The sequence below is a fragment of the Kogia breviceps genome, chromosome 7, assembly GCF_026419965.1.
Source record: "Kogia breviceps isolate mKogBre1 chromosome 7, mKogBre1 haplotype 1, whole genome shotgun sequence".
In the NCBI taxonomy this organism is placed as follows: domain Eukaryota; kingdom Metazoa; phylum Chordata; class Mammalia; order Artiodactyla; family Physeteridae; genus Kogia; species Kogia breviceps.
Genome location: NC_081316.1, coordinates 47,933,196 through 47,958,117, shown reverse-complemented (window position 1 = coordinate 47,958,117; position 24,922 = coordinate 47,933,196). Strand labels below are relative to the sequence as shown.

General features: G+C 39.4%; 2 protein-coding genes across 6 annotated transcripts in view; one reads left to right on the top strand and one right to left on the bottom strand.

Annotated features, from left to right (window-relative positions):
* Window positions 1-11,281, bottom strand: part of MRE11 (MRE11 homolog, double strand break repair nuclease) — a 71,371-nt gene extending 60,090 nt beyond the window's left edge. For 3 of the 4 annotated variants that reach the window (XM_067038271.1, XM_067038272.1, XM_067038273.1), the window contains exons 1-4: window positions 11,202-11,281; window positions 10,324-10,441; window positions 7,652-7,784; window positions 2,551-2,711 (exon numbers count right to left, since the gene is read on the bottom strand). In XM_067038271.1, coding sequence (XP_066894372.1) covers window positions 2,551-2,711; window positions 7,652-7,784; window positions 10,324-10,343 — 314 coding nt within the window. In that variant the 5' untranslated portion in view covers window positions 10,344-10,441; window positions 11,202-11,281. Of the gene's footprint in view, window positions 1-2,550; window positions 2,712-7,651; window positions 7,785-9,437; window positions 9,535-10,323; window positions 10,442-11,201 lie in introns of all 4 variants that reach the window. The other variant, XM_067038274.1, reaches the window with a different exon arrangement.
* Window positions 11,282-11,362: 81 nt separating this feature from the next.
* ANKRD49 (ankyrin repeat domain 49) lies at window positions 11,363-17,405 on the top strand. 2 transcript variants are annotated; one of them, XM_059069025.2, is made up of 3 exons: window positions 11,363-11,441; window positions 13,924-14,278; window positions 15,910-17,405. In XM_059069025.2, exons 2-3 carry the CDS (start codon window positions 14,021-14,023, stop codon window positions 16,369-16,371), a joined length of 720 nt encoding a protein of 239 aa, XP_058925008.1. In that variant the 5' UTR covers window positions 11,363-11,441; window positions 13,924-14,020; the 3' UTR covers window positions 16,372-17,405. The 2 variants fall into 2 exon arrangements, with proteins under 2 accessions (XP_058925008.1, XP_066894376.1); XM_067038275.1 differs by having other exon boundaries at window positions 11,439-12,039.
* Window positions 17,406-24,922: the final 7,517 nt, after the last annotated feature.

Here is a 24,922-nt window from a genome sequence, read left to right as displayed (position 1 = left end):
AATGGTTACCTGAGTGCTTTCTTTATGCCAGCTACTATTCTAAGAAATTTTCTTATTAACTCTGCTACTCCTAACAATTCTGTAAGATTAGCACTATTCTTTTCCCATTTTATAATAATGAAACTAAGGTAGGGCAGATACAGAATTTGACCTCAGACAGTCTTATACCAGAATCCATGCTTTTAAGCACTATGTTATACTGCTTTTCCAGCAACTAAAATGATAGCAAGACTCCTCAAAAGCACCAAAAAATAAGAGTTTACTGACAGGCAGTGAAAAACTACTAAAAACTGTTACTTCAGAAAGCAAACTGAATCTAGACAAAAGGAATGAAACATAAGAAACAGCAACAGTAAGCAAAGAAATAGGTTAACAAATCTATGGGGTGGGTGAAGCAATTTAAAAATAATGAAGTTTTAGATTTGAATAGAAGACGGGTAAAGACTAATCAGAATTCTTAAAAACAAGGACATATGTTAAAGATTACAAGAATCTTTTAAAATCCAATTCTATACTCAGCCAAATTATCAATCCGAAGATAAAAATAGCCATTTTTGGGCTTCCCTGGTGGCACAGTGGTTGAGAGTCCGCCTGCCTATGCGGGGGACACGGGTTTGGGCCCCGGTCCGGGAAGATCCCACATGCCGCAGAGCGGCTGGGCCCGTGAGCCATGGCCGCTGGGCCTGCGCGTCCGGAGCCTGTGCTTCGCAACGGGAGAGGCCACAACAGTGAGAGGCCCGCGTACCGCAAAAAAAAAAAAAAGCCATTTTCTTACATAAAAAAATCTCAAAAAATTTACCTCCCAATATAAACACATTTTTTAAAAATATATATACAAATAGATATGAAATAAATATAGCTATGTCTGTCTTCAGGGGTTACTTTGTATATATATATTTTTTTACATTTACATGGATACATGCGTGTATAATGTGTGTGTGTGTGTATTTAAGCTCTGTGCACTGAGAGAGCCTAGAAGCAGTGACAAGACAATAGCCATGTGCATGCCTAGCATCCAGATTCTAGCTTCCAAATACCATTCCAAAAGGAACCAAGACTCCTTGAAGAAATGGATGAGTCTAAAGCTAGGGAAAAGAAAATACAAAATTAGCCTGGAGCATCTTACAGTGCCAAAAAGGGGGGAAAAAAGATGACAGCATGTTGAAAGGACCCAAGAGGTGGTATGAAAGAGTGCCCAATGGCTAAAGCTGGAACAATTTATTTGAGCAACAAAATAGATTATAATAGTATTAAATTACAATTCAAAGGAAAAAAAATGAGTTCATACTGATATAAACAATTGAATAGATTCCTACTGATATAGACAGTAGGACAAATCTTTAAAATAAAGAAATGGGGGACAAGGGACAAATCTTTACAGAACTATCCCAATTAATAAATGCAGAAAGAATGTGGGAAATGTTTAGAAAATCACCATTAGGACACCACAGTTAAAACTGCTGTAGGCAAGAGCCACTGACGAATGCTAAAATTATTGGACAAACTTTAAAGAGAAACAGAATAGTTGCATAGCCTCCCCTAAAATATTTACTAATTACTGTAGTGGTTTTAACATGCCCATAAATTCTTTGATACTCTTTCCTCTCTCCAGGAAGGGAAACCTAACGCCCTCTCTTCGAGTGTGGGCTGGACTTAGCTACTCTCTTCTAACAAACAGTATATGGAAAGGGAAAAATAGTAACTCGACAGTGGAGAAACCTGCAAGACACCATCTTAACCAAGTGACCAAGGTTAACCTCACCAGTGCAGGCCATGTTGATAGCATTTACTCCTTACATACTAAGAAGGGCACTTCACCTATAAAGAATATTCTTTCCCCAAAATCAATAACCCTAGTCTAATCATGAGAAGAACCCAAGGTGAGAGACATTCTACAAAATATCTGACCAGTACACTTCAAAAGTGTCAGTGTCTGTCTGGAAAAGACTGGCATAGGCAAAAGGAGATTTTGAGACCATTTCAACTAAATGCAATGTGGTATCCTGTACGATGTTTAAGAAAAAACAGGGTACCTTTATGACATGGGGTTCTAGGTGGATATTGTAAATAAGTCCCAAAAGTACAAATATTAAAGAAAAAAAATAACGTATTTGACTATGAACATCAAAATTAAATATTTCTGTCATCAAAAGGCCCTGTAAACAAAGTCAAAAGACAATCCACTGACTGGGAAAAAATACATGCCTAACAAAGGCTTAATATCTAGAAATAACTCCTACAAATTCAATAGGAAAAGACAAAAATATCCCAATTTTTAAAATGGACAAAGGATATGAACAGAAGAGATACCAAATGTACAAAAGAAATCTGAGAAGTTACTCAGTCTAATTAGGGAAATAGAATTTAATACAACAATGTACAGAAAATTCAAAGAACTACATTTACCAAGGAAAATAGCTTATAGTGAAGGTAAAATGGCTAATTGTTACCGTGTTCATGTGTCTTATACAGAAAGTATTATATATTATACATACATGTAATATTCAATATCATAAGGAAACATTCATTTAAGCATTTAAATATACTTACTTACTAAAACCGAAGTTGACTGACTGATCGCTGATAATTTCAAACTGTACAGGACGATCCCCCATGCAATATTTTCTTAATAACTCGAGGCAGTTATGTACTGTTTTTCTTGAGGGTTTATTTTCATGAAAAAGATCACCCCCTAACAAAATGAAATCCACCTAATCAACAGAAAATAGTATGAAAATTAGTATGTTTTATAGTTAAAGTTTTTTAAACTATAGTACAAAGAGATAGAAAAAAAATCTTGTAAAAGATACTATTATGTGTGGAGATTTAAAGTTTCATATTTTGTTTAGTTAAAGGGCCTCTCAATATGGTTATTAATCTGACTTCAGCTTAGGTTCCTAGACCACCTTCAAAAAGGCCATCTTCAAATTACTACACCAAGTTTCTAACTCACACTACCCAAAGTGATCATACTTCTTTTTTAAAAAGTTATCCAAATCAAACATAAACTTAGCACTTTAATAAAACCTATGGAAGGGATAGCAGATTCAATCCAAATTATTCACTTGATTCATTCAACAATTATTTAGAGTCCCTACAGGCACTGGCAGCTAAGGAAATAGCAATCTACAAAATATATCATGTCGCTGCCCTCATTAAATACAGACAACATGCCATACCCTATACTGAGTGTGATGAATAAAATACGCTCCCTATCCTAAATATGTTCAAAATCTAATGGGAGAGACAAACTGCTAAGCATCTAAACGTAAGTCAGACTCTGACACACACTAGAACAGACATATAAACAAACCAGGAGTAGAGATGCCATTACAATTAATTCCACCTGAGAGGAGGAATTTCACCTGAGGACAACGTCCGGGAAGAATGGGCTAACATGGTGGCATGTGAGTTGCACCATGAAGGATAAACAAGATTTCGAGAAAGAGCATTCAGGAACAACCAGAGAGAAGGGAAATCACACAGAAAGAAAGTCCAACACACTTTCAAAAGTGCACAATCTACTTAAAGAAACTTGATTAAGTTTTTAATTATACAAAAGAACCCAGCAATACAGATCACCATGGGCTACAGTAGTGAGGGCAGCAGAATATGTCACCACAAAATGGACCACTTTGGCAATGTGGACTGTTTTGAGCTGAAGGCAATTCAGACCCAGCAGAGTCAGGAAAAGCTTTTTTTTTACCTCTCTCTAAACTGCCTAAAAGAATTTGGATGCGGGGCATGTGCCAGGAAGAAAGCTATTACCAGAGATAATTTCTGATATCAGAAAGACATCGCATGGCATGGCAAAAACCTGTTTACCAAACATGTGATCTTCTCACCTTCCTGTGCATTGTCTTCCTCCCCTTTTAAAGCCCCAGACTCCTTTCCCCTTCTCCTCAGCTCAGGATGGCAGATAAGCCTCAATTACTTCACTGCTGAGGAGTCTCATATTTTTGTGGGGCTCCCATACATATGAAAATTGTTTTTACCCTGTTAATCTGTCTTACGTCAACTTAATTATTAGACCAGCCAGGGAACTTAGAAGGGAAGAAGGAAAAGACTTCTGCCCTGACAACAGTCAAAGAGACTTCAATAAAAATGTGGGATTTAAGCCAGGTCTCTAAAACTAAACATGATTTGAGTAAAGGGAGAAAATGATCATAATCCAAGGCATAGAAGAAACAAAACAAAAACAACAAAGCAGGGCTTCCCTGGTGGCGCAGTGGTTGAGAGTCCGCCTGCCGATGCAGGGGACACGGGTTCGTGCCCCGATCCAGGAGGCTCCCACATGCCGCGGAGCGGCTGAGCCTGTGAGCCAGGGTCGCTGAGCCTGCGCGTCCGGAGCCTCCGCTCCACAACGGGAGAGACCACAACAGTGAGAAGCCCGCGTAACGCAAAAAACAACAAAGCAAACAAACATTTTTACAGGGGAGGGGGGGGAAAAGAAATAGTTGTTTAAATGATATAGCTTCACTTTTACCAGATTTAAAGAGGTCTGGATATTGGTCACTCAACCATGCAAATGTGCTTAACACTACTCAACTGTACCCTTAAAAATGGTTCGGATGGTAATTTTATGGTACGTGTATTTTACCACAAGCAAAAAAAAATTTTTTTTAATAGTTTTAAAAACTGGTTTGTGACTCCAGGGATCACTGAGAACACAACTTGCTTCTGTGGTATTCCTGCCCAAAGTGAATCTACTCATGAGGAAACATCAGACATATCCAACTGAGTAATATTCTGCAAAAGTAACTACCCTGGACTCTTCAAAAATGTCAGGGTCATGAAAGACAAGGCAGACAGAGGAAATATCCCAGATTACAAGAGACATGACAACTAAATGCAAAATGTAATCCTGGATTGGGATCTGGACACCACTGACCTGCCCCCAAACTGCTATGACAGACTTTGTCGAGACAACTGGCAGCATCTTAGAATTACATGATGGTACTGAATCAACATAATTCCCTGGTTTTGATAAGTGCACTGTGGTTGCATATGTAATTTACTCTCAAATGGTTCAGAAAAAGTGCGTGTGTGTGTTTACGAAGAGAGAAGAATCAAATGTAGTAAAGTTGTAGGAAAATCTCACTGAAGGGTAAGGAATTATTTGTACTATTCTTGCAATGTTTATGTAAGATTAATATTGTTTCAACATTAAAAGTTAAAAAAAAAAAAAAGATTCCAAAGAACTAGAGAGTAGAAATAAGGCTGGTTAGATGGCACAGGCCCACAAAATAGAGGACTTAAATATTGGGAAGAATTTAGATTTCAATAAGAAGAAATAATAAACACAAATGATGGGGGGAAGTAAACATGCATTTGGAAATACCAGTATGGGGCTGTAGGTGGGAGGGGGCAGTTTAGATTAAAGGATGGGGCTTCCCTGGTGGCGCAGTGGTTGAGAGTCCGCCTGCCGATGCAGGGGACACGGGTTCATGCCCCGGTCCGGGAAGATCCCACATGCCGCGGAGCGGCTGGGCCCGTGAGCCATGGCCGCTGAGCCTGCGCGTCCGGAGCCTGTGCTCCACAACGGGAGAGGCCACAACAGTGAGAGGCCCGCATACCGCAAAAAAAAAAAGATTAAAGGATGCAGGAAGGGGAAACAGGAGGAAATGGAAGGGAAGGCAAGGACAAGGTAAAGGAAAAAAAAAAAAAAAAGAGCTCGTGCTCAGGGAAAGAAATACTGCAGCACCTAAGAGTTAGAAAAGAAAGGACAGGATTCTCTGGCAGGAAACAGACCTTTGTAAATTTCTCTGCCCTCAGGGTAAAAGGAGACACATTTATAAGAGTGCCTACTGCTTACCAGATCCTTTCTAAGTACTAGGATACACATGAGCAAACAAAAAAGATTTTTCATTCTCATGGAGTTCACCTTCTAGCGGAGAATAAACACGTAAATAATTCAATAAATTATTTCAGGTGGTGCTATAAAAAAAATAAATGAGTAATGTGATAAGAGTGCTTGGAGACATCAGGGAAGACCTCCCCCCAAAAGGTAAAACTTGAATTGAGAACTGAGAAGTCAACCCTGGCAAGATCAAGGTGCTCTGAGCAGGAAGAGAACCAGACATGCAGAGGTACCAGAGTAGAACAAACATCTCTGTATGGATGAAGCACAAACCAACCAGGCAGAGTGGAAGGAGATGAAGTCTCCTGGCAGGGGCCAGATCACACTGAACCTTGTCGTTTAATTTTTATTCTAGATTCAGTGGAAGGCCACTTAGAGGATTATAAGCAGCAGAGTGACATGATCTGACATGATTTTTGTAAGTTCACTTTGGCTGCTATGCTGAATACTGTAGGTAGAAAGAATGGAAGTGAAAAAACCTAAGGGGAGCTACTGCAGTCCAGCAAAACATGACAAAAGTTTTGGACTAAGTTTACAGACATGAAGGTAGTAAATAGTAGAGAGGTTCCACTTGTATACATTTGGGAATAAGAATCAAAGGACTTGCAGAAAAACTGAAGAGAACTCTGAGGAAAAGTCAAGGTTGAAGTCTGCAAGTCCCCAGAATTTATGTTTATTCCTCAACTGTCTTTTGGGCTCGAGATGGACATTTCAACTGTCTGCTGGAATGTTTCCTTGAATGTCCTATTGGAATCTCCAACTCAAATGGTCTCAATCAGAATTCATCACCTTCCCACATAAAGAAGGATGTTATAAGGAAGTATGAAAAGAAGGAAGAAATCTTCCTTATTTAAAACCTACTTCTATTATTGATACCACCATCTACCCAAACATAATACACTCCAGAGTCACCGTCATCCCCTTCACCCTCATCCCCACCCCCTACGACTGACGAACCAATCAAAGTATCCAAATCCTCTCTTTGTATTATCTCCTGCATTCACTTCTTCCTCTTTTCCATTCCATGGCACCACTTTTAAAAAGCCTCCAACTTATCTTGCCTTCATACTGTACTCTGTTGCCAGAAGACTCTCTATTAAACTGGATACAAACTCCTCAATCTGGTATTTGAAGCTCTTGATGCAGCTCAAACCACATTTCTAGTCTTTCAGCGTGCTTTCTAACACGCGACCTACCAGTGAGCCTAACAGCTGCTCTAACCCTAATGGACCAATCATCTCACCTCTGTGCCCTTCCTACTGCTTCACGGGAGGTGTACACTCTCTTTGCTCTTCACTCATTAAAAGCCTACCAGCCTTCTAAGCCCAAGTTAAATGCCACTTCATTCACCTCATCTTGCTATCCTCATCTAAATGTGATCTCTTCTACCTCCAAACTCCCAGGAAATGCTGTTTATAATCTATGGCTCTTACATCTGAGCATTTTTGACATTTATCATATCTCACATACTGATTTGCTTGCTGCATGTTCTTTGAAAGTAGAAACTATGACGGTCACCTTTACATTTCAAATAGAAACTGCCACAGGATACTGCACTCAGTAAACACTGTAAATATTTGTAAATTTTTACAGACTATTTACAAAAATAGCTCCTACTCGAATTCAGGGAATAAAGCACACAAAATCTGCTTTGGGCCTTCAGTATACTGATATTTAAGCAGGCAGTGTGAGCACAGGTGCCTATAAAACAAACCTCTATCTTTAAAAGGAAAAAGAGCAAGCTGAGTAAGGGAACTTGGTAGAAATTTCAAAAATGCAAACTAAACTCACATCATTTTCCTGGGCAAGTCTTAAAATTTCATCAAGTGTTACAAACGTATCATTTCCTCTGACAGCATCTTTTTCCATAAATCCCAGATGAATATCTGTTGCAACTAAGATTTTAAATGTATTTTCATCATCACTGTATTTAAAAAGAAGAAACACATCAATATAATTCATTAAAAGGATGTTCAAGCAAACTGAAACCTAAATCTATAAAATAATAGCAGTTATGACGTAAAATCATTTTTCTAGCCCTAAACTAGGTTCAAAAATTTGAAGCATTCAACAGGCCATTAACGTCACAGTTTTCTTACCACTAATACAAAGCAGAACAAATGTACACACATTTTTTAAAGGTTCTGTAACTGCTTCAGAAATGTATAACCTCATTACAACCAGTTTCATAAACTGATATGTAACCTGGATTTGAAAGCTTGGTTGTTTTCCTGCTCTGTTCCACAACAAAAATCCAAGAGGATTTGATCCCAGTATCTAAACTTGTTATTTATCTACTTTGCACTTTCCCAGGAAAATTAGAATTAACTGGTTAATTTAAAAAGCTCTTCCCCTTACTTTATAAGTAGATTTTTATCCTAATATACTAGTAACTTACATCCAGGCCCCTGAAGAGCAAGCTTGCTCTCCATACAAAGTTAGTTTTTCATTAATAACTTTGGCCAAGTAACAAAACTAATTTACAGTGCCATTTATATTTGGTCGTATTCAAAAGTACTTTCATGTGAAGCAGCAATATGAGTTATTAATTCTCTCTTAAACTTAATATAACTTTTAATTGTCTTTAAAATATTTTGGTATCCCTGATCTCATCTCAACTCCCACACGTAAACAGGTTAAGTATTGTTATCTCTGAAAAACTAGAAAGCTATATACAGAGAAATTAACTGATTTATCATGAAACAAAATGGTAGAAATGGAACTAAAACCCAGTATTAACACTCAGGCTGTTTTCACTAAACCATACAAACTTCAAAAAAATTTTTATATATATCTCCAAAATTCAAATCTTTATACATAAGAGAATTTTCCAGAAAAAATTTCTCTTCAGAAACTTCAAAATGATATGCACAGTTCTGATTGCTATATACATACAGGTAAGTCAGAATACTTTCAGATCACATTACTACCCAGACTTCCATAGTAATTTGTAAGGTATTTTCCCTTGAGGACTCTTACTTAAATATGAGAATTAATCTGAGAGTCATTTTTTTAAAAATTTATTTAGTTTTGGCTGCATTGGGTCTTCATTGCTGGGTGCCGGCTTTCTCTAGTTGTAGAGAGCAGGGACTACTCTTCGTTGCGGTGCACTGGCTTCTCATTCTGGTGGTTTCTCTTGTTGAGGAGCACGTGGTGTAGGCGCGTGGGCTTCAGAGTTGTGGCACGTGCGCTCAGGAGTTGTGGCTCATGGGCTCTAGAGAGCAGGCTCAGTAGTTGTGCCACATGGGCTTAGCTTAGTTGCTTGGTGGCATGTGGGATCTTCCCCAACCAGGGCTCGAACCCACGTTCCCAGCATTGGCAGGCGGATTCCTAACCACTGCGCCACCACCAGGGAAGCCCTGAAAATCACTTGTAATCCAATTATACAAATGAAGAAATGGAGACAAAGTTTAGAGGCTTGCTAACTTGTCCAAAGTTACACAATACTAATTAAGAAGTTAAGGGAACTTCCCTGGTAGTCCAGTGGTTAAGACTCTGCGCTCCCAATGCAGGGGTCCCGGCTTCAATCCCTGGCTGGGGAACTAAGACCTCACATGCCGCAACTAAGCCCGCATACCGGAACTACTGAACCCACGCGCTCTAGAGCGCGCAACTAGAGAAGCCCATGCACGGCAAGGAAGACCGGGTGCGCTGCCACGAAGATCCAGTGCAGCCTAGATAGATTAGACAGATAGATAAAAAGAAATTAAAACAAGGGTGAAAGATTCCAAGTTTGAAGCTTTTTCCACATAACTTTGTCTAGTCCTTTTATTTATTTTCACTTTAGTCAAATTCATTTCCAATTTATTCAGTACTAAAGCAATTTACTTCTTTAAAAATCTGCTTTAAAAGACTTGCATTAGGACCTCCCTGGTGGCTCAGTGGTTAAGAATCCGCCTGCCAATGCAGGGGACACGGGTTGGAGCCCTGGTCCGGGAAGGTCCCACATGCTGCGGAGCAACTAAGCCCATGCGCCACAACTACTGAAGCCCGCGCACCTAGAGCCCCGAGCTCTGCAACAAGAGAAGCCACGGCAATGAGAAGCCTGCACACCGCAACCCCCACTCGCCCCAAGCAGAGAATGCCCGCCGCAACAATGAAGACCCAACGCAGCCAAAAATAAATTAAGAAAAAAAACCTTGCATTAGCTAGTAAGACTTAGTTCAAGCATATTTATAGCTTCAATAGTTTAAGACAAAACGTAAGAACATAAACTTATATAGCAATATGCCAACCTACTGCAAAACCCCAATCTACAGCCGCATATTATCTTTAGTTAAGAAACATATAGCATGAATTGTAAACCATTCAATATATTCATTTTGATGACTAACACTTGTATTCAGAGGCAAGGTCTTTATTTACTCATAACTTATTAAATAAGTTTTCTTTTATGGTTATCATAGTTGATAGACTGTAGAAACCCAAAGCAACAAAGACGACTTCGGAAGACAGGTGCTTACAGAGCATCTGCAGGACTCATTTCTATGATCAGTCCAGTTCCTCCAGGACCACTTCTCTCTCCAAGTACCCCTGGGTCCTGTGCTCAAACACGTCAGAAAACTCACTCGATTCCAAATTCTAAAACAAAATTATATTATTTAAAACACATTTTTTAAAAGCAGACTGGCAATTTTGGAAGTGTCATTTTCAATTAAGCACCTACTATACTTTTATTTTCAGAGCTTAAAAAAAACAAAAAAATATCTCCACTGACACTCTAGTTTCACCATTATGATTAAGCTCCTCTCCTGTTTCCCTTCCTATGCCCCATGGGAAGCTAATGTTTGTTAAATGAATGGGCAAAAAGGGTCACACCCAATAGTTCTGGTTTAGCACACGAACTTTGGATGTGCAGAAATGTTTAAGTTGCATGCATGGGCTACTCTGGAGCATGAGGCGACCCTGTATTTCCTGCTTAAACACAATTTTTTTTTAAAGGAATGGGCTTGTTTTGGGTCCAAGTTTAAAATAAAGCTAGTGTAAATAAGCAGAAACACGTGGTTTAAGGAAAATGTCCAGGATTTTGGGGAGGAGAGGCTGCCACCGCGGAACGACTCCTCCCACGTCCGGATTCCTGGTTCGGTGGGGATTCTAAGCCTCAGCAGTCCCGCACCACCGGACCCTCAGAAACCGCAACGCGGAAACCTCCCAGGCTTCTCCCGAGCCTACTCGGCCCAGAGTCAATCCTTTCTGGGCTTCCGCCCGCGATCCTGCAGATACAGAAAGCTACTCCTAAACTACCCCACATCTGGACTCTCCAAAGCCCCACCCTGGGACCCGAGGCTGTCTTTTACCCAGGAAGAAGGAGGGAGATTCGTGAGAAGAAAAGCAACATTACCGACAGAGGAGCTGCTTGGCCATAAACCTGAATTAAGCGGGAGAGAAAAAGCACCACCTTCTCTCGCGATACCTCATTAACGACGTAGGCGCTTCAACTCCTCTCATTGGCTGCCGACTGCCGTAAGGTAACAGGAAAAGTTGCAGCGAGGACCCGCCCTCATACAGGAGCCAATCCTGAGTAGCCCGGGGGACGAACCCCGGAAGCGAGCTTTCCGGCGGCGATTTTCCCCTCTCTAAGGTGGGTAGGTCTTTCTCGTCCGGGGCCACGCTTCCTGGTCGCCTGGCGCCACCTAAGAACTCCTGGGCCCAAAGGGGCGGGTCCCCTGTCGAGCCCTGCCGAGCCCTGCAAATTGGGCCGCGTCGTGGGTCCTAAGTAGGGCTGGAGCAGCTTCTTCGCTCTTAGAAGTTCGGAAGGCCGCAGACGCGACTCCCGGGCCTGTGAAGTGACCAGCTGGTGCTGGAGGGCCGGGACTGATGGTCTTCTCCCTCACCTCCACTCCCCAGAGATTGAGCATTCGGACTCCAGTTTACAAGCCTTTCCCTGCGTCCCCTTATTGTCTGCCTGGATCCCGGGTTCAGCACATCTGCATTGCTTTGTGCTGACAGCAGTAAAATAGAGTGCATTAAAAAACAATGTGAAACTTCGAATTAGAATATTTGGGCTTTTAGTTCCATTGAAAGTTGTTTTAATCTATCTGAACCTCAGCGCCTTCACTTGTAAAATGGGGTTTACGGCCCCACCTGTCACTGAGTTGTTAAGAGTTAACATAGTTTAGATCTCTTATGGAATGTGATCTTTAAAAAACATACCCTAGTTCTTGGTGGAGTATCATCAAGTAGGTATCTTGATCAGCTCTTACTAAGTCCTGAATCAGGGAGATGCACCTGGGGTTGACTTTTTAAATTAAATCCATTAAGAAATTTTTATATGTAATTTATTTTACCTGGAACAGTAAATTTAAATTATAAAAAGAGTTTTTATGAAAAGTAAAGGGGGGTATAAGATCTGTGCTATAATGTTACTGTGGTTGATACAAATGACAAGTGAACTATACAGTATTTACTGGTATTTATTTAATAAAGTGTTTAATGAGTAGATTTGTGATCACTTTTGCATCGCAAGGTTCGGAGAATAGTTTGAGAAAAGTGAAAATATTAGAACATAAAGCCTTTCTGATAGGGTTTCTCGATTGACTCTGTAAAGTTGGACAGTCTTTGGAAATCCTTTAGTACAATCCTTTCATTGTGCAACAAAGTAACAGGTCCAGAGAAGGTACTGGTCATGAGTGATAAATTTAAACTTGACTTTAATGCTCTTGGCAGTAGTAATAAAATCTAATGATGCATTAGGATTGTATCAATTAAAGCTCGTGAAAATTAGGTAGAAAGAAATCAGTATCTTAGGGGTACACGACTAACTCTCAAATTTCTCAGAATCCCTTCCAAGCAAAATCAAGTGATAGGGCTTTAATTCTGTTTAATTCTACAAATATTTCTTAATGTTTGCTATATATAAGTGGGACATAAATGTAAGTTACATATAGTCCCTATCCTTAAGCTTACAATCTTTTAAGAGACTAAAACAAGAACAAAATTAGTGGTGAAATAAAACAGTATGTAGCACACAAAAAAGTAGAAACTAGAGAGAGATCTAATTTGGAGGCTCAAGAAAGACTTAATGAAGGAGGCAACATCTGAGAAGAGTCATGAAAGACTGGTAAGGTTTCAACAAATATAGTTGGGAAGCTGAGAAATATTTTTTAAATATCTATTATTCTCATTTTGTTTAATTGGTTAAAGTTTAATATGCTGCATAACTCTTTAAGCTGATATCGGTTTATAAATTGTTATGGCAGCCTAGCAGAATAAATATCATTTCCTTCAGGAAGCCTTCTCTACTCCCTGAGGACTGGGTTAATTATGACTTTCCTGTATATTCATCATATCTAGATATGGTCTTATCATTAGTACTTAAGCACTGTCTTTGCTAATCTCCCTGATGAGACAGGAAGCTTCTTAAGGTTAAGACGTGGATCTTGTTCATTATTGAATCCCGGTACCCAGAGACTGGTGCATACCAGGCATTCTATTCATCTTTGTTGAATGAAGGAGTAAATGACAGCCAAAGTTCTGTTTCAAAACAAGAAGCCAACTAAGAACTATAGTTGTCCGTCAATGAATAGGACTACTTTTTAAAGCAATGAATTTTCCTAAGCCTGAAACTGTTAAAGTAGAAATAGGTTGATTATTACAGATGTCATGATAAAAATATCTGCATTGATGAGAGATTGGGACACATGTCCTTTGGGGGCTATTCCATCTCTAAGAATCTCTGATTCTTGGAAGTAGTTTTTAAGGAACTAAAAATTTTTGCTCCTGCTTTATAGCTTCTGTGTGTCTAGTCTATAAAAATCATGAATGTGCTTATCTTTATTAGTTATAATTTAAAAGCTTCAAGCATTAATCACTGTTAGCATAATGCAATATAGTATGTGAACCAATAGATTCAAAATAGTTATAACCACTGACTTAGTAGAAAAAACAATATTAAAAATAAAGGTAACTGAAATCTATCAGTTCCAATATTTAATGAATGTGAAGGGTATTAATAAACACCAAAAAAGTTTAGACAGGGTTTATTTGTGTGTATTTGCAAGACATCTATGCTACTGATAAAGCCTCTAACCATTTTGCTCCTAATTTTTGTGTTTGTGTTTCAGATCTTGATGAATAAAATAAAGCAGACATAATTCATCTCTGGAAAGATTATTTATACTCTGGCGTTTGAAATGCTTTGTATTTAGAATAGTAGTAAAAATGGAAAAAGAGAAAGTAAATGATGATGGAAAACCAGACCCAGAGAACTCCTTGGACTTTTCTGAACACTTTAACCAACTTGAGTTATTAGAAACACATGGACACCTTATTCCCACTGGCACCCAGAGTCTCTGGGTAGGGAATTCTGATGAAGATGAAGAGCAAGATGAAAAAACTGAAGAGTGGTATCAATTGCAAGAAAAAAAAATGGAAAAAAATCCAAGCAAATTGCTTCTTTGGGCTGCTGAAAAAAATCGGGTAAAAAAAAAAAAAGAACAGTTAAAGAGGAAACCTTAATTTAGTAGGAAAAGTATTAGATTGGAAGCCAGAAGACCTGTCCTGAATCTTGCTTTGGTCTGTAACTTTGGGCAAATCCTACTGTTTCTGAACCTCTATTTTCTTATCTGTAAAAATGGCCATCATAATACCTGCTTCTTTCATAACAGGGTTTTATACAGAGGCAATGTACATGGAAACACATAGTAAGCTACGAAGTGTCATATGGGTATTTTGGGGAGCTTTAAGAATAATTAACTATAAAGAGAGCAAGCAATCATCTATATCTTTAAATCATTTATATTAAGTCATTAGGATCATCCTAAAGACAAGTATCATTTAGTAAAGAGGATGGGAATTAACATTTATTAAATGCCAACTATACCATGTGCCTTGCTACATTATTGATTTAATCCTCATGTATCCCTATAAGATATGTCATATTCTTCCCTTTTACAGAGTAAGAAGTTGAGATTCAGGAACATTAATTTGCCCAAGATCGTCCAAGTAGGATGACCCTGCTTAACAGCCAAAGTCTGTTCTTCCCACTTTGCCATTTGCATCTTATTTTACTAAGTTCCTCCATGTCTGTGTTAATAAACTAATAACTTAAATGGTCTTACATTTTTGGATAACTTTTTACGTCAAGAGCAGACTGCATCCCACCAGAGGTCCGCAGACCAAACTGAAAATCACTTCCTGAAAACATGTATCTGAGGTTGTTTTAGTTAGAAGGAATTGCGCTCCTTAATCTCGACTTCCTTGTTACCACTGTATTCTACTGTTAAAAGAAGTTTTTTTAAAAAATTGGAATGTAGTTGATTTACAACGTTGTGTTGGTTTCAGATGTACAGCAAAGTGATTCAGTTATACATATACGTATATTCATTCTTTTTTAGATTCTTTTCTCATTTAGGTTATCACAGAATATTGAGTAGAGTTCCCTGTGCTATACAGTAGGTATTTTTTAAAGTTTTATACAGTGTGTATATTGGTGTGGTAATCCTACTACAGAAAGATCAGTCTGTTCCATTACTATGTTTTCTTCGCAGATGAAATATCAAATATTAATACAATTCTAGCCTGTATTATTCATCTAGGACTATAACTTTTATACAATAAGCCTTCATTGGACCAGGAATAAATGTATGGTTTGGTATTCAGAGAATCATATTCTTAGGATCAACAGTTTATGGTTAACACTGACTTGTTCATTGTTAAATCAGTCCCCCCCCAAAAAAAATCTTATTTTTTATTTTACAGTCATCTGCTAACAAAGAAGTGGGTTTTTTTGTTTTGTTTTTTTTTGCGTTACATGGGCCTCTCACTGTTGTGGCCTCCCCCATTGCGGGGCACAGGCTCCGGATGCGCAGGCTCAGCAGCCATGGCTCACGGGCCCAGCCGCTCCACGGCATGTGGGATCTTCCCAGACCGGGGCACGAACCCGTGTCCCCTGCATCGTTAGACGGACTCCCAACCACTGCACCACTGGGAAGCCCAACAAAGAAGTTTTTATTTAACTTAATTGAATCTAACACCACTAAACGGTTTAATTTTCTTTGCTTATTGTTTCATTTCAAGTTGGGTTTGTAAAAGATCTATTTTCTTCTCAGCTGACCACAGTGCGAAGACTGCTTTCAGAAAAGGCCACCCACGTGAACACTCGAGATGAAGATGGGTACACCCCGCTCCATCGAGCAGCCTACAGCGGACACTTAGACGTGGTCCGGGAGCTGATTGCACACAGGGCAGATGTTCATGCGGTGACTGTGGATGGCTGGACACCCCTGCACAGTGCCTGTAAGTGGAATAACACCAGAGTGGCTTCTTTCTTACTGCAGCATGATGCAGATATCAACGCCCAAACAAAAGGCCTCTTGACCCCCTTACATCTTGCTGCTGGGAACAGAGACAGCAAAGATACCCTTGAACTCCTCCTGATGAACCGCTACATCAAAGCAGGTCTGAAGAACAACCTGGAGGAAACTGCATTTGACATCGCCAGGAGGACAAGCATCTATCACTACCTCTTTGAAATTGTGGAAGGCTGCACAAATTCTTCACCTCAGTCTTAATGGTTCTAATAATTTTCTTAAGTTTCTAAGTCCCAGTGCCTCCTTTGTGTGAGATGTGAAATGTCCCCATCATACAAAGTTGACATCAAAAATCTTATGACAGTAATTCAGTGGTACTCACGATAATATCCTTCCAAGTGAATTGCCTGACCTTGATGTCAAAATGTATTTGAAAGTTGATTGGATATATCTTTAATGAGTTCCGTGGTGTTTGTGGTTTTTATCAAATCATTTTAACTTACCTATACTGAAAAACTTGTCACAAGTTGTACAGAAAACTAATGATATTTTTGGTGCTGATCCAAGAGAAATGTATTTTTAAATATTCCCCCATCCTAGATCTTTGTGCAGTATTTAGTATATTAATGTGTATTTTTATAAGGTCAGGTAACTCAGAATTTCATTTAAAAGTCTTAATATACTGGTGCAGTTCAGCTGTCTTCTCTGCATCACCATAGCCATCTGCTTTCATTGTAAACTGTAAGAATGAACATATTAGTGTCTTGAATCTTCGTAAATTAAAAAAAAAATCAAGACACCTAGATCTTTGTTTTCTAGAACGTAGGCCATTTTCAGGAAGTAGGTAGGTGTTTAATCCACGAATTTTATATACTGCCCCCTCCCACAATCCACACAATCCTGTGGACCATCCTACCTCACCCTGGTCAACCTGCATATTCCTTATGCTGCTGGTGAGTCAGCACGACCCTTCAGACATGCGCACAATATACCTTGGTTCAGATCATAACGTATCTGCTCTCCAGCTAGTTTTACCTCCCTGGTCCTGCTGAGCTGGGCACTGCTCATCTAGTCTCTCAAGTTCACAGGAAGTGTTCTTTTCCAGGGTCCTCATTTTATACAAGCCACACAAAGACAAAGTGACAGGGAAAAGGAATTCTAAGAATGAGGGGATGATGATTATATTGGGGTGAGAACCGCAAAGTGGCTCAGGCCTTTTTAAAAAGCCACATTGTGGATAGTGACAAAAGCATAAATATAAATATTCCAAAAAAAAATAAAAGTTTTGAACAACCAAAAAAAAGCATGAATTCTTTTTTTACCTGTGTATCTTCCTTGGATCCATAACATGTTTATTCATTCAGTATACATTTATTTATCATGTACTCTCTCCATCTCTCCAGTAGCAGTTTCCCGTTGACTACATAACTCCTCTGTGACTAAAACAAAGGGGTTTTCTCTTAACTTCTTCACACCAGAACTAACACACTGGGCAAAGGGAACTAAACCAATGGCCCTTTTCTTCGGTTATATTTTTTAAATTTCCACCAAGGTTTGTCTCTTTTGCCTTAGCCCATGTGACCCAGTCATCTTAGACTAAGTAATAATGTTATTTAATCAGATATGTGTGGCAATTTTTAGGTTAGAACAAAATTGGATCATCTCAGAAAAGTTAAAGATAACATATGAACTGAATCTTTGTGACAAACAGTATCTTAAGACTTAGGAGTGCTTCAATTATTTTGTGATCTCTGGCTAGGAGATGCCTCCGTTTCAGAGTATCAATATCTTCCATATCAGGGTTTGGGCAGAAAGTGAGAGGTTGCTTTCTGTTTAATCTGCCCTAATTTAGTGATACCAAGTGACAAGGTACAGCTGATAGACAGTGACAGTAGAATAAGACCCCAACTACCCCCTTAGACTGCTAAACGAGGCTGCCTAGTTATCTGAAAATCACAGAGCCCATGGCTTCTTTCTTACTTGGGAATGTGTTGCATCCATGATTTTATGTAAGTTTTCCCTTTGAGTGTGGCTCCAAAGGAGCTGCTTTGTTTCTAAGAAGGTGAGATGTGACTTCTCCCTTTTTTTCAGGCTTCAACACTCAGCCAGTGCTAAGATGCTAATTCTCCATATTAGAGAAATTCCTTCCATCCCTGAGGGCAGAATTTGTATTGTTTGCTTCCTTTATACTTTCCTTAGTGTTTTTATAAATTTCATTTTTTAATTATTGTTTTCTTTTTTAATCGAAGTGTAGTTGACATACAATTTTATGTGTTTCAGGTGTATAACAAAGTGATTTGATACTCTCCTTAATATTTAGTAGACTCCTCTGTCCACAGAAGACATGCACTAATCATGCTTTTGACTACTCAGTGGACCCTTTAACGACACTGGTTTGAACTGCGTGGGTACACAACCCATGCAGTTGGTTCCGCAAATGCAGAACCACAGATATGGGGGCTGATGATAAAGTTTGGTTTTTCATTGCACAGAGGGTCAGCATCCCTAATCTTTGTGTTTAAGGGTCAATGGTATTACCTGTGCTTTCCAGTTTTCTTTAAGAAGGCTGAATAGCTATGTTTGCAAACAAAATTTCCTCTAGTCTTGAGTTTGTCCAAAGACTTTTTAAAAACATAAAATCCATGTTTTTCATAACTAAAGTTTAATTGTGATTAACTTATATGCTTGAGGAAGAAGTGACTTTTTGTCATTGTTCAAGGGACACATCATAATCCATAGGCCCACAGTGAAGTTAGCAGGCTTTGCTTTTATATATCTTAAATATGCTTCTCCAGGGAGCTTTCTGGCTCACAACCTAACACACTGATGGGACTTCTTAGCGTTTTTATACTATAGATGTGACAGCATCCATTTATTTCTGTTCATTGGCATCTATTATTGCATCCACCACTATGCTAGAAAATCATGACCAAAAGAGGTCCAGAGAAGTAACACTTGCTCTGAGACTTATGTCCCAAACCAAAATGAAACCTCTGTATCAATTCTCCATTCCTGATGAATACATATGCCATCTTCACCCTACCTGAAATGGCTCTAGGAATTTATGAGCTGCTTTGGCTCTGGGAGGTACCAGCCATGATGGCATCATTGATGGCTTTACTGTAATTAGTTACCATGGGATGCTCTAGTCCCTCCGTAGGATTACCAGATGACCATTCAACTTGTACAATATGAAGGGCATTCTCTAAAGGGAATTTAAAATCTATGCTTACTAAATTGCAAAGGCAGTAAACTAAGAAAGATTGAATTAGCCTATTAATGTTCTAAATTCCTGAAAATTTCCCTTTGAAATCCTACAATTTCACTTCTGGGAACCTAAGTGGAAATTATCTAAATTAGTGCTGTCACATAGAAACAATGTGAGCCACATATGTAATGTTAAGTTTTTTTCTAGTAGCCACATTAAAATGAAAGCAGATGAAATTAATTTTAATAATACATATTATTTAATACACCCAAAATATTCCAACATGACAAATACTTTAAAAATTGAGAGATTTTCCCTTTTTTTGTAGTAAGTCTTCAAAATCATATGTATTTTATAGCACATCTCATTCAGACTAGCCCCATTTGACTAGTGGCTACTCTGTTGAACAGTGCAGGTCTAGATGCCTGAAATACTCCCTGGAGGCAAACCAGAATGGTTAATAGGAGGAGCAGGGAACTTTGAGGCAGATAAATCTGGGTGCAAATCATGATTGCCACCTATGTGTGCCTTTTGGTAAATAACTTCAGGTTTCTCACATGTAAGATGGAGATAGTATCTATCTTCTTACAATTTTGTAAGGAATAAATGAGATGTAACGTGGATAGGTAGCCTATCCACGTTACATCTCAGGTACTCAAAAAACTCAGGTACTCAAAAAAATGCTATTGAGTGGTTCCTTTCTCCAGCATTTCAAGCAGAAATGCCCTTCCTATTTTAGGTATTTGGATCCTTGAAGATCCCAAAGCTCTCCCTTTATATTCCTATAATCCTCTCTCATGACTTTTTAGTAAAATATGCAGCAGGGAGTTTATTTCAAGAATCCAAACACCTCCACTCCCAGAAAAAATGCCTACCCCATCTTCAAAGGCCTTGTGAGGTGTCCAACAGAAGAAAAATTCAAGGAATAAGCAAAATAAAGAAAAAGAATTTCAGCAGATAATTCCAAGGACTTGAAGGAAATGAGATTCTGAGAGAAAATGTATTTCCACTGTGAATCCAGGGCCTTGAACCTCAAAGTTACTGCTCATTCTTGTGTGTGGCTTCTTGGTACTTACCAAATGAGTGGCCCTTTAAATTCATGCCTAATTTTTTTCCCTTTTCAGGATGGGTTTTGTAATGCTGAGCAAATGTAACAAAAATATAAAAACACTCATATTTGGTTTATCACTGTAATTATTCAGTTGAAACTCAGGTACATCTAATAGTTGTCACCGTGAATTTAATGACACGGCCCCATCTGCCAGTAGATCTCAGAGTTGCAGACATTTGTAGGCCAGAAAATGTGCTTAATGAAAGAAATAGCTTATAAAATCTAAAAGCAAACTACTACCTAATTTGTTATGTATTATAATATATTCAACATTTCATCTCTGCTAGACAGTGCTTGAAAATTAGGAAAACATTATTGGAGAATTAATGTGAGTTCATAAGAAGCACTCTCCTTAGTAGTCACTGGAGTTCCTTTTCCAGACACAGCTGCTTAAACAAGGCAATTTTTAGCAATAAAAAAAAAAAAAAAAAGGTGAGCCTGCCATTATTAAAAAATCAGGTGTCTATCAGGTTTTTCTAAACCCAAATATCATAACTCATGAAGAAAATATATCCCAATTAAAGGAACCAAATCTAGGAGCAAGATATAGCTCTGCTGTAAAAATATTAAGATTTGATATACAAATCAGATCCTTCATGACACGTACTAGACAAAGCACTCAAGTTCAGATTTGCTTCCATGTGCTTTTGTATATTTCTTTTTTTTTTTTTTGGCGGTACGCGGGCCTCTCACTGTTGTGGCCTCTCCCGTTGCAGAGCACAGGCTCCGGACGCTCAGGCTCAGCGGCCATGGCTCACGGGCCCCACCGCTCCGCGGCATGTGGGATCTTCCCGGACTGGGGCACGAACCCGCGTCCCCAGCATCGGCGGGCGGATTCTCAACCACTGCGCCACCAGGGAGGCCCTCTTTTGTATATTTCTTATTTGAAGATATGCAGAGCTTTCAAGAAGAATTAAAGGGATGAAAAGGGTATCAGGATCCTTTCATCCATTCTTTTGATTTCAGTCTGCACCCTTGGACAATGAAGTGGTTCTGGAGTCCATCTAGAAAAGTAATTGTGTGTCACGGTTCCTCACTCTATTGACATTGGGGCCAGATAAATCTGTGTTTGGGGGCGCATCCTGTGTATTATCCGGTGTTTAGCAGCATTCTTGGCTCTACTCACTAGATGAGAGCAGCACCTCCCCCTCCCTTTCCCCCTCCCCCCTTCCCAGTTGTGACCATCGAAAATGTCTCCAGACATTGCCAAGTGTTTCCTGCTGTATGTCATCAGAAGTCTCTAAGGCAGGAGATTTCAGAATTTGGCTAGTCACAGAGCTGTTTCATTAGCATGCAGGTAAATTTTATTCATATTGTGTGTTTTCCTTAGATTTTGTTTAGGCATTCCAAATATTCATCAGCGTACATTCAAAAATTAGATAATTGTTGATTCTATTTGAAATGTTTAGTATTTTGTTAATGAGATCTTTCAAAGACTTTCAAAAATTGGGCTAAAACATACAATTAGAAAAAGAGAACTCTTTCATACTGAGTTTCATGTGTCAGAAAAACTCACTCCTGTTCCCAGGTTTGGCTTCTAGGAAATTTATCCCTTAAGTCAGATGAGAAATGCTAGAGAATTTAGAGAAATTCTAACTTCTGGGTATTAAGGGAGCTCATAAACAAAGCCTGATTTTTAATAGGTTGCACCATTATAAATGTAAAATTTTTATTGCATTCTTGGGTAAAATGCAATGAAATTGATGCATAGTCTTTCCCCGTCTAAAAGAAATGGTGTTAAGAGAAGCCAACCTCCTCTGCAGAGAAGAGGGAAATGCGGAGGGAGCTGGCAGCTTCCAAGTGTCAATAACTGCGGAAATAGAAGACAATCTCTTAATATCATTACCAATCTAGAACTCTTTTAGTTTGTTATTAAATATAAAAATCATGCAGTATGGGCTTCCCTGGTGGCGCAGTGGTCGAGAATCCGCCTGCCGATGCAGGGGACACGGGTTTGTGCCCCGGTCCGGGAAGATCCCACATGCCGCGGAGCGGCTGGGCCCGTGAGCCATGGCCGCTGAGCCTGCGCGTCCGGAGCCTGTGCTCCGCAACGGGAGAGGCCACAACAGTGAGAGGCCCGCGTACCACACACACAAAAAAATCATGCAGTATAATTTACTTTGGCAATTGTTGGAGGAGGTCATCGAGAGGATGTGGACCTGGGCAATGAAGTCTCCTCACCCTCTCCCTTGTCCTTGGAATGTATGTTCTTCCTACTGTACCCACCATGGGAGCCCTTTAAAGGAAGTGACCTCGAGAGAGCAATGTGTTTTTGAGACCACCAGGACTGAATACATGACTGAACCCAGTTAAGGCCTCTATGTAAAATTTTAAGATTCTGGCAGGCAGGTATGGAGATCTACTCATCTTGCAACCTCCGTAGACAAGCTTCCTAGGTAAGTTCCCTTGCTTATTAAACCTGCCACCTATCAAGCTGGAGCCGTCTGCCTCTTTCTTTGGTCTCTCCTCATCCTCCATGCGTGGGGGCCAATCTTAGATTTCATCCAGGAAACTCCTGAGATCACAAACCAACAGAGATGACTTTCACTTTAAAAATGAATCCCAAGGTAAAATATATCAAAGTCATAATGTAAAAAAAAATTAAAAAATAAAAATCTATATCTGTTTATCAGCCTTCCCCAGTCATTTTTTATGTAATGCACAAATGGAATAGTCTCATCTGATCTTCTTTATGAAAGTTTTTATATATCCAAAATGTGCTACCCCGAACCACTGTGATAATAGCTAACACTTGTTTATTGGGTGCCAGCTGGCTGTAGGTGCTCACATATATTATCTCATGTGAGCCTCACAGTAACCCTAAGAGATAAGATGTCATTGTATAAACAGGAAAGTGGGCTTATGGAGGTTAATTGTCATGCAGTCAGTGAGAGTGGGAGATAACTTTTAAACCTGTCTTTGTGATTCCACCACCTTTGATCTGATATCTATTTGTAAAATTGATTAAAGAAGACATTGCTTGGTGCACATTTAGTTTATTTTCTTTGAACTGTTTCCAGAAAGCTTTGTTCAAATGTTATAGATTTTCACCTATGAATGTTAATATTTAGGTAACAGCAGTTAGGCTATCAAATAATCATAACAACAAAAATTCCATTTTCTTTAATATTATTTTTATGTAGTTTATTTATTGTAGTGTTTGAGTACATAGAAACCACTGTTATTAGGAGGAAGTTGCATTTTGTGGCATGAAAACATAAATAGGCACAAATTCCATTCGTTGAAAAATCATAAGAGCCAAAGCTTGATAGGTGGCAGGTATATGTGCTGTGGAAGCAAGCAAACAGCCAAAGCAATTAAAATAAAAAGTTGGGGGATTTATACAACCTGATTTCAAAATTATAAAAAGCAGGGACTTCCCTGGCAGTCCAGTGGTTAAGACTCTGAGCTTCCACTGCAGGGGGCACCCGTTAGATACCTGGTTGGGGAACTAAGATCCTTCATGCAGTGCGGCGCGGCCAAAAAAAAAAAAAAAAATTATGAAAGAGCAGTATCAAGACAGTATGGTATTGGTGGATAGAAATATAGAAAAATAGAACAGAGTCTAGAAATAGATCCAGATATACATTAGTCACTTGATTTTTGACAAAGATTCTGAGGAAGGCAATGGGAAGTTCTCTTAAACAATTAGTGCTGGAAAAACTGAATAGCCATTTGGGGAAAAAATTAACTAATTTATGTACCTTAGAGCAGTGGTTGCCTGATGAGAGACAGAAGTTTGATTGCAAAGGGTCAGGAAGAGTCTCTTGAAAGTGGTGGAAATGTTCTGTATCTTGACTGCGGTGGTGGTTTTGCAGGTATATAAAGCTGTCCAAAGTCATTGAATTCTATACTTTAAATGGAATGCAGGTTTTTTTTTAATTAATTTTTTTGGGGGGCTGCATTGGGTCTTCGTTGCTGCAAGCAGGGACTACTCTTTGTTGCGGTGCCTGGGCTTCTCACTGCGGTGGCTTCTCTTGCTGCAGAGCACGGCCTCTAGGGGCACGGGCTTCAGTAGTTGTAGCACACGGGCTCAGGAGTTGTGGTGCACGGGCTTAGTTGCTCTGCGGCATGTGCGATCTTCCCAGACCAGGGCCTGAACCCATGTCCCCTGCACTGGCAGATGGATTCTTAACCACTGAGCCACCAGGGAAGTCCCTGGAATGCACTTTTTTTTTTTTTTTTTTTGCGGTACACGGGCCTCTCACTGTTGTGGCCTCTCCCGTTGTGGAGCACAGGCTCCGGATGCGCAGGCTCAGCGGCCATGGCTCACGTGCCCAGCCGCTCCGCGGCACGTGGGATCCTCCCAGACCGGGGCATGAACCCATGTCCCCTGCATCAGCAGGCGGACTCCCAACCACCGCGCCACCAGGGAAGCCCTGGAATGCACTTTTTATGCATAAGTTATACTTAAGGTTGATTTTTAGAAGTAGTCACCCAGAGATGACTAATTTCATCCTTTTGTTATTTTCACTAGCAAAAAGAATATATGA

Bases quoted from the DNA above. Each gene is read 5' to 3' on its own strand.
- ANKRD49 (XM_059069025.2), top strand. From the start codon at position 14,021: ATGGAAAAAGAGAAAGTAAATGATGATGGAAAACCAGACCCAGAGAAC. The intron at 14,279-15,909 runs GTAAAAAAAAAA...TTTTCTTCTCAG, and splicing joins GGGCTGCTGAAAAAAATCGG to CTGACCACAGTGCGAAGACT.